The sequence below is a fragment of the Haliotis asinina genome, chromosome 8 (assembly GCF_037392515.1).
Source record: "Haliotis asinina isolate JCU_RB_2024 chromosome 8, JCU_Hal_asi_v2, whole genome shotgun sequence".
Taxonomy (NCBI): Eukaryota; Metazoa; Mollusca; class Gastropoda; order Lepetellida; family Haliotidae; genus Haliotis; species Haliotis asinina.
This window is the reverse complement of record NC_090287.1, coordinates 20,171,456-20,185,654: the sequence shown is the minus strand read 5'-3', so window position 1 is coordinate 20,185,654 and position 14,199 is coordinate 20,171,456. Positions and strand designations below refer to the sequence as shown.

Sequence of the window (14,199 nt, the reverse complement as noted above, 5' to 3'; positions counted from 1 at the left end):
CGGGGTCCGGTTAAGCGAGTACAATTAATGAACGTAAGTTTCGTTTCACACAAAAATCGTCCGGAAGGCGGGGTTTCCGGATATGTGGGGTCCGGGTAAACGGGGTTCGACTGTATATGGAACTCGAGAATATAAAGTATACATGTTTTCTTGTTCCGTGTTAAAGTACGAGTTTGAATAGGCCTATCCTTGTTACATTTGCTTACTGTTTACTGGAGGTGTCCCAATACACTTCCGTGTTGAATTCAAGCCACAATGCGCACTTATATTAACAACAGTGAAATTAACATCCTGGTGGATGAAGTAATAACGCTTGTGTGTAGAAGGTCGACAGACAGTACAGCTAACATGCACATACAAACATGTATAGTCCTCTCCTGTATCTGTGTCGTCACGGGGGAAACATGTGAGTGTTTTGTCTACAATTTATACAATTAAGAAATAACATAAAAGTAACTCTATCTGTCTGTCTGTCTGTCTCTCTCGCTCTCTCTCTCTCTCTCTCTCTCTCTCTCTGTTTTTGCAAAGTCGTATTATCGTAATATCATGTTACATTTAACAGAAACAAAGCATATATAATTTATCACACATCGACCATTTGACTTGCGGTCCTTCGAACATGGCGTCTTGTTCTAGAGATAGTTGTCCAAATTTTCCTAGTAGTCACCATTAACCAAGCTTGGTCAGGCTGCATACTGTTTGTAAACATTTAATAAGTTTTCTTTCCATTGTGATTACGTTTTAGTGTTAAGAATCTAAAAACATTGAAACACATCCGACGTCAGCTGTGGAAAATTATACTACAAGCACAGCAATCCGTGAAACGATAAATATGGCGTAATTTAACTACCTAAGATTTTAGGATCACTGCAATAATTTACTCTTAACGGATGATAATACAGTCAGTGATATGTACTAAATAACACCAGTCTTTGCAGCGTATAAGAGAAGTGATATCTGAAAAAAATTCTCAGCAGTGCCAGATGCAAGAAGATATAGACAATGTTTATACCATATATCATACTTTTAAATCCCTTCACCAGGCCAGAACAGAAAAGACTGCGCGCATTATATTATTACGTCACAAGATCAATGAATCGTCATTATAGCCCTAACTGAATCCCGTTTCTTACAAACTGGTGTATGTACCATATACGCAAGAGGATACAGAGTAATATATTCTAATTACACATTTCAGTACCGAACAGATTTGAGGGAGCCAAACTTAAGCGCCTCTCTCAGAGTGAGACCCAATCTGCAGCTAACTGCGAACGTGTAACTCCAATATATAGTCTGGTTCATAATTATTGAGAATTTGTCTTCTTACTTTGAGCTATCCTAACACCTCAACTGATTCACTGATACTTAAAACTAAGTAATGGTATAAGGGAGGTAACTCATCTTGGCCTACTGAGTATAGTACAATTAGAGCTACCTCCCCTGAATTTGTAGCAGACGTCATTTTCCTCAGCACTGTCAACAATGTCTGCTGAAGATAAAAGAAGGTTGATTTTTGAGTTGTGTAATCAAGGAATTGATGATGTAAATACACTGGCAGAGAGAACAGGAACTCCTCTTTCTACTGTGTATAGGATTAGGAAGAATTTTAAAGAGGGAAAGGATTTTGGGCATCAGAAAGGAGCAGGGAGACCCAGAAAATTGGACTTCTCAGATCGCGTCCGGCTGGGAATTTTAGCGTCTAAAAAGCAAAGGGCAAGCATCTCCAACATCAGGTATGAAATGATAGAAAGGGGATCAACAGTTGTATCAAAATCTACAGTTAGAAGAAATTTGATTGATCTTGGATGGGAGAAAAAGACTGGAATTCTTTCTCCTCTCATGAAACAAGAACATAAAGACAGGCGTGTTGAGTGGTGTTTGGCACATGAAAACTTTGACTGGGAAAATGTGATTTTTACTGATGAAAGCTCAATATGGGTATATCCCAATAATGTGAAAATATTGACAAAGTCTGCGTCAGCACCGTTGTATCGACGACCTAAATACAGCCCAAAGTTTCATGTATGGGGAGGGATATCCTTATTAGGAACGACCCCGCTGTGTGTGTTTGAGGGAAACCTGAAGTCAACGCTACACTAACATGTTAGATAATTTTCTGCTTCCAAGTGCACATGTGTTTTATGGAAATGACTGGATTTTGCAGCAAGATAATGATCCTAAACACACCGCAAAACATGCCAAGCAGTGGTTTCAGGAGAAAAATGTGACTGCATTACCATTTCCTGCATATAGTCCTGACTTAAATCCCATTGAGAACATTTGGGGGATGATGAAGGAATGTGTGAATCAAAAGGGGTTGACAAAAATTGAAGACATGAAGAGAGAAGTGGTCCGATACTGGGACAGCATAACTCACGAGACACTAGCCTCTCTGATAGGCAGTATGCCTACCCGTCTTAGACTGTGCCGTGAAGCTCAAGGAGACTTGATAAAATATTAAATTGTTACCTACACAACATGAAAAGGTCAGTTCACTTTCACAATACATTCAATTTTATCTGATTTGTTCTCGTTTAATAATATGAAATGCTTTAGCTATTCTCAATAATTTTGAACCATACTGTATGTATGTATGTATGTATGTATGTATGTATGTATGTATGTATGTATGTATGTATGTATATATGTATGTATGTATGTATGTATGTATATTCATTAAAATAATACACAACCAACAATATTTTGAATTCTCTTTTCTCCATATCTAACACATTCTCTCCATCACATTTCATGTTATATCTATATAACACCACGGATGCTTATGTAGCGGCCATAAAATGCCTACGTCCCGTGCTGGGATTCGAAACACGGACCTTCTGATCCGAAGTCGGACGCCTTGTCCACATGACCAAATAGGTTAACCCCTTTAGTAAGCTAATAAGGTAAAGACCATTTGTGGGATGACGCCACGCCCTGGTACACTTATATGGTATTTTACAGCTTTCTGGATCGACACTGAGCACAGCGCTCGCTATGAACCTCATCCGTCTGAGACCCAAACTTCATGGTGGGAAGCGGCATATCACCAGTGTGCCAAATCTGACGGCCATCTTTTTGTTCCTCACGGGAAGGTGGACAAAGATCGAGTGAAAACTTTACTAATTGAGCACGAAGTGTACTGGGTTGGTGGATTCCAATACCCGTACCTGAAATGGACAGGTGAGCTAGTTAAGTGTATTTTCATACTTCCTGGGAACCAAATACAAACATAAATACACAAGGTGTGTATGGTGTCCATGTACACAAGCTCTTTGACCTATCAACGGCTCTTCGTATGAAAAATACTGGAGTAAATGTAGTCATTGGCGACGTTCAGTGTCACAAACATGACGTTGGCCGGTGCCTATGACTATGTTTCACTTCTCCCCCTGATACTGTTACGTCATACGCATTATGACGACACAAATACTACGCATTATGACGACACATATGTTATATTAGGGATTACAGTTTTTCGGTGAAGTACAGATTCTGGTATTTTTATTGGGTTCAGTCTCATTCGGGATTCAAAATCACACTTTCGAAGTCAGACACCGGGACAAAGCCAGCCTTCTAACTCACTCAGCCTCCGCGCTTTGGGATTGCACCTTCCTACATCTGAGTCTAAAACTAAGAACGTGCTGAAATCTGTACAGTCATATAGTTGTAATATTGCTGAGTGGGGCGGTTAGTAAACTCAACCACACACTTGATAGTTGTAGAAACATGCGCCGTTGTGTGTCGCCCGTGACTGTGATTGTGTACATGACCTAGTTTGGACCAGCACATATGTTTGCACTCCATCTTTTACGTATCTAATGCCTGTGCATCTGAAAACATCCACACTTTCCTATATTTATGTCCTGTTTCAACCCCTCTTGCAATATTTACAATGTGTGTGTGTGAGAGAGAGAGAGAGAGAGAGAGAAAGAGTGGTGTGTGTTTGTGTGTGAGTGTGAGAGAGAGTTGTGTGTGTGAGAGAGAGAGTGGTGAGCATGTGAGTATCTCTTTGTCTTTGCATCCTTTCCGCTTCTTCAAAAATTCTTTGCCTTATATGAAAATAGTTTTAGGTATAAATATATTTATATTTTCAGAAGACGACACAAGGTACCACACGAGAGTCGGTCATATGTACGCTGATGTCGTGACCCCTGTCACAGTTCAGTACAACTCTGCATCAAACTGTGCTCGCAGATGTGGAAACAATCATCAACTATATGGACTTCAGGTAAACAGAAGACAACTTTTAATAATCGTGAAATCTTGTGAGTAACGTGTTTGGTGTCACACGTATGCGTGTATGAGTCACTCTAAAACAGCGATGTAAAAAGTTGCAATATTAGATGTGGAAACAAGCATCGACTATATGGACTTCTGCTAAGCGACACAGCATATCTATACTGGACAAAAATAGTTAAGGGTATTTGTAAATTTTGAACTATGATTAATGGTGTATTTATTCATTGACATACTGATAAAATATCAGTCATAAAAATACCAATATCCCTAACTTATTTTGTCCAGTATATAATCTTACGACAACACTTCTTCAGTGGGAGCCAACATGTACATCTGACATATACACCACTGAGAGTAGATTCAATAAATTGCCTCTACTTCCGTGTCATTTGTACGTGGATAACCTCACTGGCTGCTGTATCGCCATTGCAGCTAGATACATTATTTGTCCAGTGGATGATCAGGGCAGTGTAGAGAGCAAACGCACTCTGCGAGAAACGTCCCATGATTGTCTTCACTCACTAACATGTCTACAAAAACAATACCAATGAAATATCAAGGCACAAGTAGCAGCATGTTTTACTTCATACTGTGAACTTTCTTTGAGCAATTTGCTTTGATCACCAGACATTATAGTGGTCTAACCTAAATGTCATTGTAAATGTCATTGTAAATGTCATAGACAACGCTGGTATCACGTGACAAACTCAAACCCAATATATTCTGATTAAGACTAACAATAGAGAAATAGTTGATGTTAAGCAAAGTTTGCAAACCCCTCAAATATCAACACCATGTCCTAGTGTCTATATTCGTAGTTGTATTGCATACTCGGAGATTTCATGTCTTATCACACAGACATTATATTGTCGTGTTGGTAGATTAAATAATCATGATCTGTACATCGTTTAATTGCGATCTGATCTTATTTCTTCAGAGGACATCTTGTTACTGTCTTGGATATAACCCCGAGAGGAACGGAATTATTGCTGGATATGCAGCAGAGAGCAGGTGTAGCGGTTATTCCTACCACTGGTGTGGTAGTGATTTGGTTATGAGTGTTTACAAGAAAGGTAAGACTACGCCTGTTACATCATTCTATAATCATTTTGGCCAGTTATCAAAGAAAGATACCAACGTATATCACGCGTCCTTAGTTTCTACGATAATGCCTCAATAACTGAAGTATTTCATTCCATCTGATCCACATTCTGGTCGTTACTTGAATCCAGTTGATCACAAGGGTACACACAAGGACAAGAAGTATATTAGTTTCAGAATATTTTAATAAGAAGTATCATAATCTGCCTACACTGTCAACGCAGAATGCGTGAATGCTCCTCAAAGTGATGATACCTGTATTGATTTCGAGATAATATCTCCTAATAATCTTCATTCTCTTAAGACTCTTAAAAAGAGGATTGGGTGGCCCAAAGCTGTGTCTTGGTCGTTATGTTTGCGTACATAGACGATGAGGAACAATTCTGAAGCCATTACAATATAATCGATTTCTCTTATATATTTGGGGGTAATTAACGAGCCTATAAAGCTTGATGAATGTTGATAACTACAACCATAAACATATTTTCATTCATTAAGCTAGTAAAAATATTACAACGGGTAAATCGACATTTAACCAATATTTAGATCGATGTTTAAGATATGTAAACGCCCTTAGTAGAGGCTAAGTGACTCGGATCAAATATAACAAATATGAAAACAGTTTCAGGTTTCTATAACAGTTACTACACGAGAGTCGGTTACATGTACGCTGGTTCTGTGACCCCTGTCACGTTACCGTACAATTCTGCATTAAGTTGCCATCTGAGTTGTGGAAACAGCCATGGACTGTTTGGACTTAAGGTAAGTACGTATACAGACAGCTGAAAACGTTTGATAATCATATGAAATCTCCAAATCCTTTGTCCGATTAAGTCTGCATCACGAGCATGAATGTTTTGCCATAATTTAACCACAACTCTGCTTCCATTGGTGTCTGCATTTGTACCTGACATGTACGTCATCAACTGTTAAACAATTTACAGTTCTTTACCATATGTATACGAATCAGATCACAGGCTATATATAGCCACAACAATTCGAGATATTATTTTTGCCTTTATTCACTGACATGGAAAATATAACAATAAAATATCAGAACTTAAGTAGCAACATGTATCTCCTCTTACCGGTCATTTTTGTTTACATGTATATACAGTTTAAAATATGTAGGGGAACCTGAAATTTCAGTTTGAATAGGAAGTATAAGCATTAACAGACGTCGCAAAGACAGAAGTCTTATGAACGCAATACCATATATTTCTTATCACCACCCTTAGACACAACCAGAGACCAGATAATAGCTCTGACACAACGCATGGGGTGCATGTGCACAGAGCACTTGCTCCATACACGTGCATGGGATGTCATTTTGAACATTAAATTTGACAATCAACTTGCATCACACCGTTGTTAGTGTTTGTTTCTAACCGTGTTTGTTTTTGGTTTGAAAATGAAACTCGTACTCCAGCAAATTTCATCTTTCAAGAACCATTACTGCACAAACAACTAGGGTAGTAAGTGCAAGTGATGATGCATTCTCAAAACCTTCGATTAGCTATAGTGTTTATAAATGATGACGCTTTATCGAACAAATGGAAATAAGCATAAAATGTTAAGCATTTATGCGTTCCAAATTCTGTTCCTCTCTTACACACAATCTAGCTCACACACCGCTTGCCTTTGGGAGTTCTGCATGTGTATATGACCTTACCGTACGTAGGAATAGTTGTCGAAAATAATAATATCGTTCACCCATCTTGGCCCGGCCCGACTATAGGGCAAACCCTTGACCAAGGATATGAGATATTTCGACATAATAAATCAATGCCTTCTTGTAGCTATTACTACCAAGAAATATCCAGACTCATGTCAAACCTCTTTACCTTTTCCTACAATACCATCTAGGATGATAGCCAATACGACATTTCAGTGGACAAACCCAGTATTCAAACGGTCATTTCATTGACGAACAAAGGAATATTATGGAAATCTCAGTTCTGATTTGGCAAATTATTTTGTTAATGATAGTTCACTTCATATTCTAAAATTACGTCCTCTTGTTCTGGTACTAATACGTCATTCCCATTGTAAACAGAATAGCAAATGGTACATGCCTTCCATCATGCCATCTACGCACATGAAACAGTGTAACAAATGTTTCTACACACAACGGATATATGTGTAAGCAAAGCATTCAAATTTCTGCTGTAATGGCTCCACAAGTTTGGCGAAGTTTTGACATTGTCACATAATGTGTGGAGACCAATCCGTATTCAGTTAAACTTTGGGATATCGTATCGTGCAGAAGCGTAGCAATCGTTATAAAAATAAAACAAAACAAAAACGGGCTTACACATGATTGTTGGTTAAAATGATAGGGAAGCCCTCAATATTATCTAAATGAAAAGCTTTCCAGCCTAAGGAGCTTACACGAAAAAATTGTCTTGTTATGCGCCTATTGTGCTACCTCAACATTAAACACCCATGTTGACGGTCCAAACAGAGTTGTGTGTGTATGTTTATATATATATATGATCTGACATATCTTTACCCAAGGGGACATCCTGTTACTGTCTTGGCCTTTATGTAAAAGCTTATACCATCACCGAAGGAGGCAAGACAGAGATCCGATGTCCAGGTGATTACGACGAGCGGTGTGGTGATGATTGGGTTATGACCGTGTACCAGGAAGGTAAGTCTAGACTGTAAAATACTTTTCATTTGCCTACCTTATTATTGTCATGATGTAATGTAATCCTCAAATGCATATACCTGTTATCAGATTATATTTATTCAAGAAGCAATATCTCAGGAGTACACAAGAGAGTAAATAAATCTTTGAAGGGAGAGTAATTAATACGATACATAGAACATTATCATGATGACACATCAAGACACCCTTACTTGAATCTGTATCACTTCATTACATTTAAGTTTAGTGTTGTTGTCATTTTAAGTAAAGCCGCTTTGTAAATTTGTCAGTTCCCTAAATTTTGTCAATGGTACACATGAACACACGGAAGTAACAGAATCTATAGTGATTCAGCATCGGGAAAGCTCGACGGTGTTCCCTGTTCCCTATAACAACTGACTTAAATCTGAGAGTTTTTCTTTCTCTTCATTCGCCGAAGCGGAATGTTTAAACTTTGGGTTTTGACTGAGTGAAAGTGTCATTGTTTTGAGTTTATTACAGATTCTACATCTGTACCCCTGTCACTGAATGGAAAGTGCGGTTATGTAGAAAGGTATTTGGCTAGCAATGGATATGAGTACGTATCATATCGCCTTGATGATAACTGTCGCAACAAAAGACCATACATATGCGCAGCAGATACAGGTGAGACAATTCATATACAGAATATACAACCGAAGGAACCTTATCGCTTGTGACTTTGTTAACATAATTTGTTCCATTTTTTAATATAACACCACAAACCTATACCTTGTAGCTTCCTCCATACGGCACATGTTGTCAAACTCCAGTTTGAGAGTGTGGACATTCCAACAACTCGCCAACAACACAAATTTCAGAGTTGTCAGACTGTTCTTGAAAAATGGGATCGGTCTCTATTCTTACCAGCTTTTCCATCAAACTTTCAGTGTTGTCAGTCTGGAGTTTGACGTCTGAAGTGCTTTCAAACTCGTGTTGTTCAACGAAATTGTCATGTGATCGCACGGACAGAGATGTGTTGTGAAAATTTTAAACAGGTCTTTCCCTCCCTCCCTCACTCTGTATATATTATAATAACTTTAAACAGAATATGGAAATGTTAATGTCAAATGTTACCTGCCCGACCCTCATCTCCCACTCCGATGAATTGTCAAAACAATAAATGGGTCAAGTGGCTGTGGGTAAGGTTTGACTTTTTGTTGGGAATGACGTTATATCGTGACATCTGTACCTTTTAGGATGCTATGGGTCCACGTGTGTAAAGACAACGCTAAGGACATGGGGACATGCTTATAGGGAGTGCAAATTGGCTAAACCTACCAAGTCAGACATCTGGAATATTCAAAGAGATAAGGACTATTGGATTGGTTTGGAAAGATCCGCAGAAGGGAAATGGATTAACGGTAAAGTATGATGAGGAATATGTACTAATAATTCTTATGATTGGGTGATTCTTTCTGAATCTGTCGATATGAGTTAAATCAAACTTTGTGTTAAATAACGATGAATATTATCTATAAAATAATCTTGATTTTTCAATTTAATTAATAAACGTAGTTAGTATATTTACTCAAATGGAGAAATATATGAAAATATGTGATTTAAATATGTCGATAATAGGGAAAACATATGAAAGAATCAGTGTATTATACAATTTATAGCGACGGTGTCCTGCATAGAAAAAAGAAGGAATTTCTTTTTCTCTGTGTAAATCAATTCGTTCCAAAACTGAATGAAAATTTCTAAAATCATGTGATATTTTAACAGGGAAACCAACTGAAAGCAACAGTTATCACCTAGACCGGGGCTGTCTTGGTATGCACAGAAATGGTTCATCCTTGCTATTGAACTGGTATGATTGTAGCCTTTTGCGTCCAGCTCTTTGCAACACAGGTAAACACACTTCAACTATCTTGTGGAATCTCGCCAAAGAAAGAAAACAACACGCCACGATTTAAACTCCAATGTCTTTACGTTTACAGTGAAACGCGAAACAACACCTTTGATATTTGATTCTACGTCAACGGTACGTCCATCGACATACGTGTCAGGAGCATCGACACAAGTGGTACGGGCATCGACAGATGGTTCTTCGGCTATGACATTTCCGGAGTCGACTGCTGAACCAGAACTCTCAACTGCCACCGACTTCTCACAATCCTCCGAACGAACCACCTTTCACCACATGAAAGGTTTTGTTAATAAAGGAACAGACAGGGGAGAAGATCATCCATCTGGGTTTACAGGTGCAGCCGTTTATTAATGCATATTTATCAGTCAAGGGTGAGGGTTTAAGTTACGGTTTTATGACAAGTTTTAAAGAGTATATAATAAGTTCGTACGATGCATCAGCAGAAACTCTATTCTGGTTAATGCTGAGTGTGCCTTGTATCTCTCGACCATCTCTAGCACAGTTACTGGACACAATTACACTAGCTGTGAGAATAAACTAGTGAATGAGTGAGTCTCAAAAGTCGTGCTCAGCGCAGTTCTAAATGAAACATGAGCTATAGTCTAAGTTGGGATAAACCTTCGGCTTTTATACGGTGAACGGAATGTAAGGAATTCTCAAAGATATTTGAGAGAGTGTTAAGTCATCGTTTATGTCAACACACACCTGTATTACCTTCATGCCCTTCTACCTGCCTCGGCCCATTCATGCATACAAGACAAATGTGTGCTGCCTGCTAAGTATTCTACCATTCGTTTCAGTGATATACATAGCGGGCGCAGCGAGTGTCCTTGCGGTGGGGACTGTTATCACCCTTGTCCTTGTATTCTTGAAAAGGTGTGTACACAAAGACAGCCAGGTTCAGTTCGGGTAAATGTTTGAGCAAGAGGGTTGTTGTATAATCGCTATCACAGTAGTCTTTTGATCACAGTCAGTATTCAATAGGAAATTATCACTAACAATGTGTCAATGAATTAGCAGCACCATATTCTACAATGATTGAAACATACATTCATTGTGATTACTATATTCGATTTAATCGTGACAGTGTATCCTACACACGTGTATACATGATACTGGATGGATTTATAACGTATTCGTACACGATCCTTTCTTTAGACAAAGACGCTACTGTTTCAAGATGGAAGATGAGAGAGAAGACGGTGTCCATTATGACAGTGGTGTAGAAAACCTATCTTATTCACTTGCTGGTCCAGGGTCACAAAGTGCCACAAATGAATATGCAATTCCATGTCCTGCACGAACTGAAAAGAAAGCCCACATGTCAACAAAGTCAAATATTCCTAATGAAAATCTAGTAACCAACAGTTTCATACAAGAAGAAAGTGTTTACAACGTCACGGAAGAAACATCGCCTGTAAAACCAACTGGACACATAAGTCAAGGGGAAAACACAACGTCCAATCCTTTAGACGAAGGAGCATGTTTTGAGGACGAGGGTCAATACAACGTCCTACACGGGCAAGTGTCTGCAAGGGGAACTAACTCTGGAATGTATGCTCACCTTGGCCAAGGTGAAGGTGATGTGGTGTATGATACGACAAGGCATCTGCAAAATACAGAACAACTCAGCGATACATACAACCATACTGGCGAAAGCAAGGACCCTGACGCTGATAATGAAAGTCAGTATGATGTATTACGCAGATCCCAGTCATCAGCTGATGGCAGTACAGGAATATATGATCACACAACAACCAGTGCAGACCAACGGAACAAGGTCTCAGCCGTACAAAGACCCATTCGGCAAGCGGTGGATGACATATACAGTCACGTTGACAGAGCCAGCAAAAGACCAAAGCAAGATAAACTCGATACCGCAATGGAAGTCAAGGAACACAAACGTCATGACGCAAAGAACACCGGTAAAGAGGACATTGACTGTGACAGCGTGAGTGTTTCGGGTGGTAACAGTACAGAACACGTGTACGGTAACACAGAAGAGATAATCGGTCCCAGGAATAGAGCCCCATGTGTCGAAGATGAAGCTGACTATTATAACATTGACTCAGTCCGAGAGTCCAAGCTGGGCGGTACGTCAAAGGGAGACGAGAACAATGTATACAGTCTTGCACACGGATTTTCTGACAAATAAAATTGTGAGTCAGTGAGGATGGTTTTACGCCGCGTTTAGCAATATTCCAGCAATATCACGGAAGGGGGAAACAAGAATTGGGCTTCACAAAAAATTTACCCACGTGGGGCATCGAACCCGACCCTTAGGTGACGAGCGGACGTTTTATCCATATTTAGGTAAAAGTGTGTTTATTAGTTTAAGAAACCTCTTGTTAATGAAACATAATTACTGTCTTTATACTTGACACAATGTATCCCTGGAAAGCCACCGCCGTCGTGGTATGGTGGTTAGACCAAACGCTTGGAGAGCGAAGGTCGTGGTTTCGATCCCCAGTCGCGTCACACCAAAGGATGTTAAAATATAGTCATTGTTGTTCCTGCCTGGTGCTCATTAATAATGGGAACCAGAAGGACTGGTCGACTTTGACTCTGGAAATGTATTTAAATGCACACAAAGGTTTGTTTGACAAGGAAGAACCTTCTTTGAAGCTTTGCTTCCTTATTATACAGATCTATTTAACAAGGTGTTAGGTAAGGATGTATGCTCTCGCTGCTACTGTTTTAGATGGACATGTATAAGGTGGAAACTGTTATGAAGGTGACGGCACACATCGTATCTTCATTGATTGTGACATTGATGGAGAGAAAGGATCACAGGAAATTTCAAGCGTTCCTTTATTATTTTCCAGTTTTCATCACCACAACAATATGCAAAGCTGCTGATGACAAGCTATCACATCACAAAACATATATCCTTACCCAATATGAAAGATATTGCAATACGTATTTGAAAAGGGTATTGTGATATACCGGTAATACCGTGCAATCCTAGTGTATAGGGTACCCCGTAAGGGTGGGGAAATCACATTAACTAGTGGCTGCAAGAGTTGTATGATCCACAGGGAGTTGATATTGATGTGACGTTTGAGTGTGACATAAAAAATAAAAGCGCCTTTGAGCGCTGAGTTGGATATACAAATACATGTATTACTTATGTTTACCCCTTGAGCATGTCCGTTTAAATGTTGTGTATAGTCCAATATTACTATGTTTGAATTAACCATATTTCTGATTCTGAAGGCGTATCATAGTTAAAAGTATTAAAAACGTAGTGTTGATGTAATGGTCAACATGTTCCATTCCTTTGAACTTCGTTTCAGAACTGCACATTTCTGTTAAGATACGGAACATGTTCTCAGGGAAGATTTTACACTTGTCATGTGTTAATGTGATGGTGAACGGAACATGTTCTCAAGGAGGATTTTACACTTGTCATGTGTTAATGTGATGGTGAATTCTTCAGAGAGAGCTGGGTATACAAATACATTATAAAATCATCAATATTTTGCTGAAGAGCTTGGCTGAGTAGCAAGTACAATGAGGTTATTAAGATTACTTTGTTTTCTCCCATATACTTGGTTGCATGTTAAACATTTTGACTTGATTTCATGGGAGACCATATAAAAGGCTATTATCATGGTCTCTGATTTTAGGTCAGTTTATTTAACATTTTCTTATTTTCTTGTATTTTCCTATGCATTGATAGATGTTCTCCCTTTTACAGTTATATATGTTCAGTTTATGTTCAATTGTTATGAATTGAATGCGGGGATTAAGTAAGTTATCGTGCATTTTAGCTGGGATTTTTTGTTTGATCCAGCATCCATCATCTGTGCATTTTGTACAGACAACACTTGTATATATGCAATAGGGCTGCTGTTTACCCTTCCTCAGTGCACTAAAGTTTTTGTTACGGACACCATGTGTACATTCATCTTTAAATGATTCTTGTTCTTTTACATCGAATAAAGAGTTTTATTGTTTTATGTTTAGAATCACATTTATCGTTGTAAAACAACTGAATAGCACGGTCGCAAGACTGATAAGATCACGACAACAGAGTTTGAGGCAACAGTGGATGATTTGACAAAATCTAGTCATGAAATCTTAATCAAATTAATGGTGGGTTTCTGTTGGACATAGTACAGTTTTAAATTGATTCAGGAAGTAGCGTTAACAGCTTCAAGACAAGGAATATCCTATATGACATTAGTAATCAAAAAGTTGTAAGAAAAAAGACATGTAAATTATTTAACGCTCTACGATTTAAACGGTATGTTAAATTTCTCTGAAAATTGATCATTGGAATAATTGCCTTTATCATGTCACGAAGGTGTAC

At 38.6% G+C, this 14,199-nt stretch overlaps 1 protein-coding gene across 1 annotated transcript; it reads left to right on the top strand.

The window, feature by feature from the left end:
* The first annotated feature begins 335 nt into the window (after positions 1–335).
* LOC137295074 (uncharacterized) lies at positions 336–13,845 on the top strand. The gene is made up of 12 exons (XM_067826353.1): positions 336–406; positions 2,962–3,180; positions 4,095–4,228; positions 5,177–5,312; positions 5,963–6,102; positions 7,858–7,993; positions 8,495–8,638; positions 9,211–9,375; positions 9,740–9,865; positions 9,955–10,218; positions 10,685–10,760; positions 11,043–13,845. Exons 1-12 carry the CDS (start codon positions 349–351, stop codon positions 12,037–12,039), a joined length of 2,595 nt encoding a protein of 864 aa, XP_067682454.1. The 5' UTR covers positions 336–348; the 3' UTR covers positions 12,040–13,845.
* The last annotated feature ends 354 nt before the right edge of the window (positions 13,846–14,199 follow it).

What these genes read in the sequence shown, in the direction of transcription:
- LOC137295074 (XM_067826353.1), top strand. Translation starts at nt 349, where the DNA reads ATGCACATACAAACATGTATAGTCCTCTCCTGTATCTGTGTCGTCACG. An exon ending in CCCGTACCTGAAATGGACAG is followed by an intron (nt 3,181 to 4,094) that starts GTGAGCTAGTTA and finishes TTATATTTTCAG; the next exon opens with AAGACGACACAAGGTACCAC. An exon ending in ATGGACTGTTTGGACTTAAG is followed by an intron (nt 6,103 to 7,857) that starts GTAAGTACGTAT and finishes TCTTTACCCAAG; the next exon opens with GGGACATCCTGTTACTGTCT.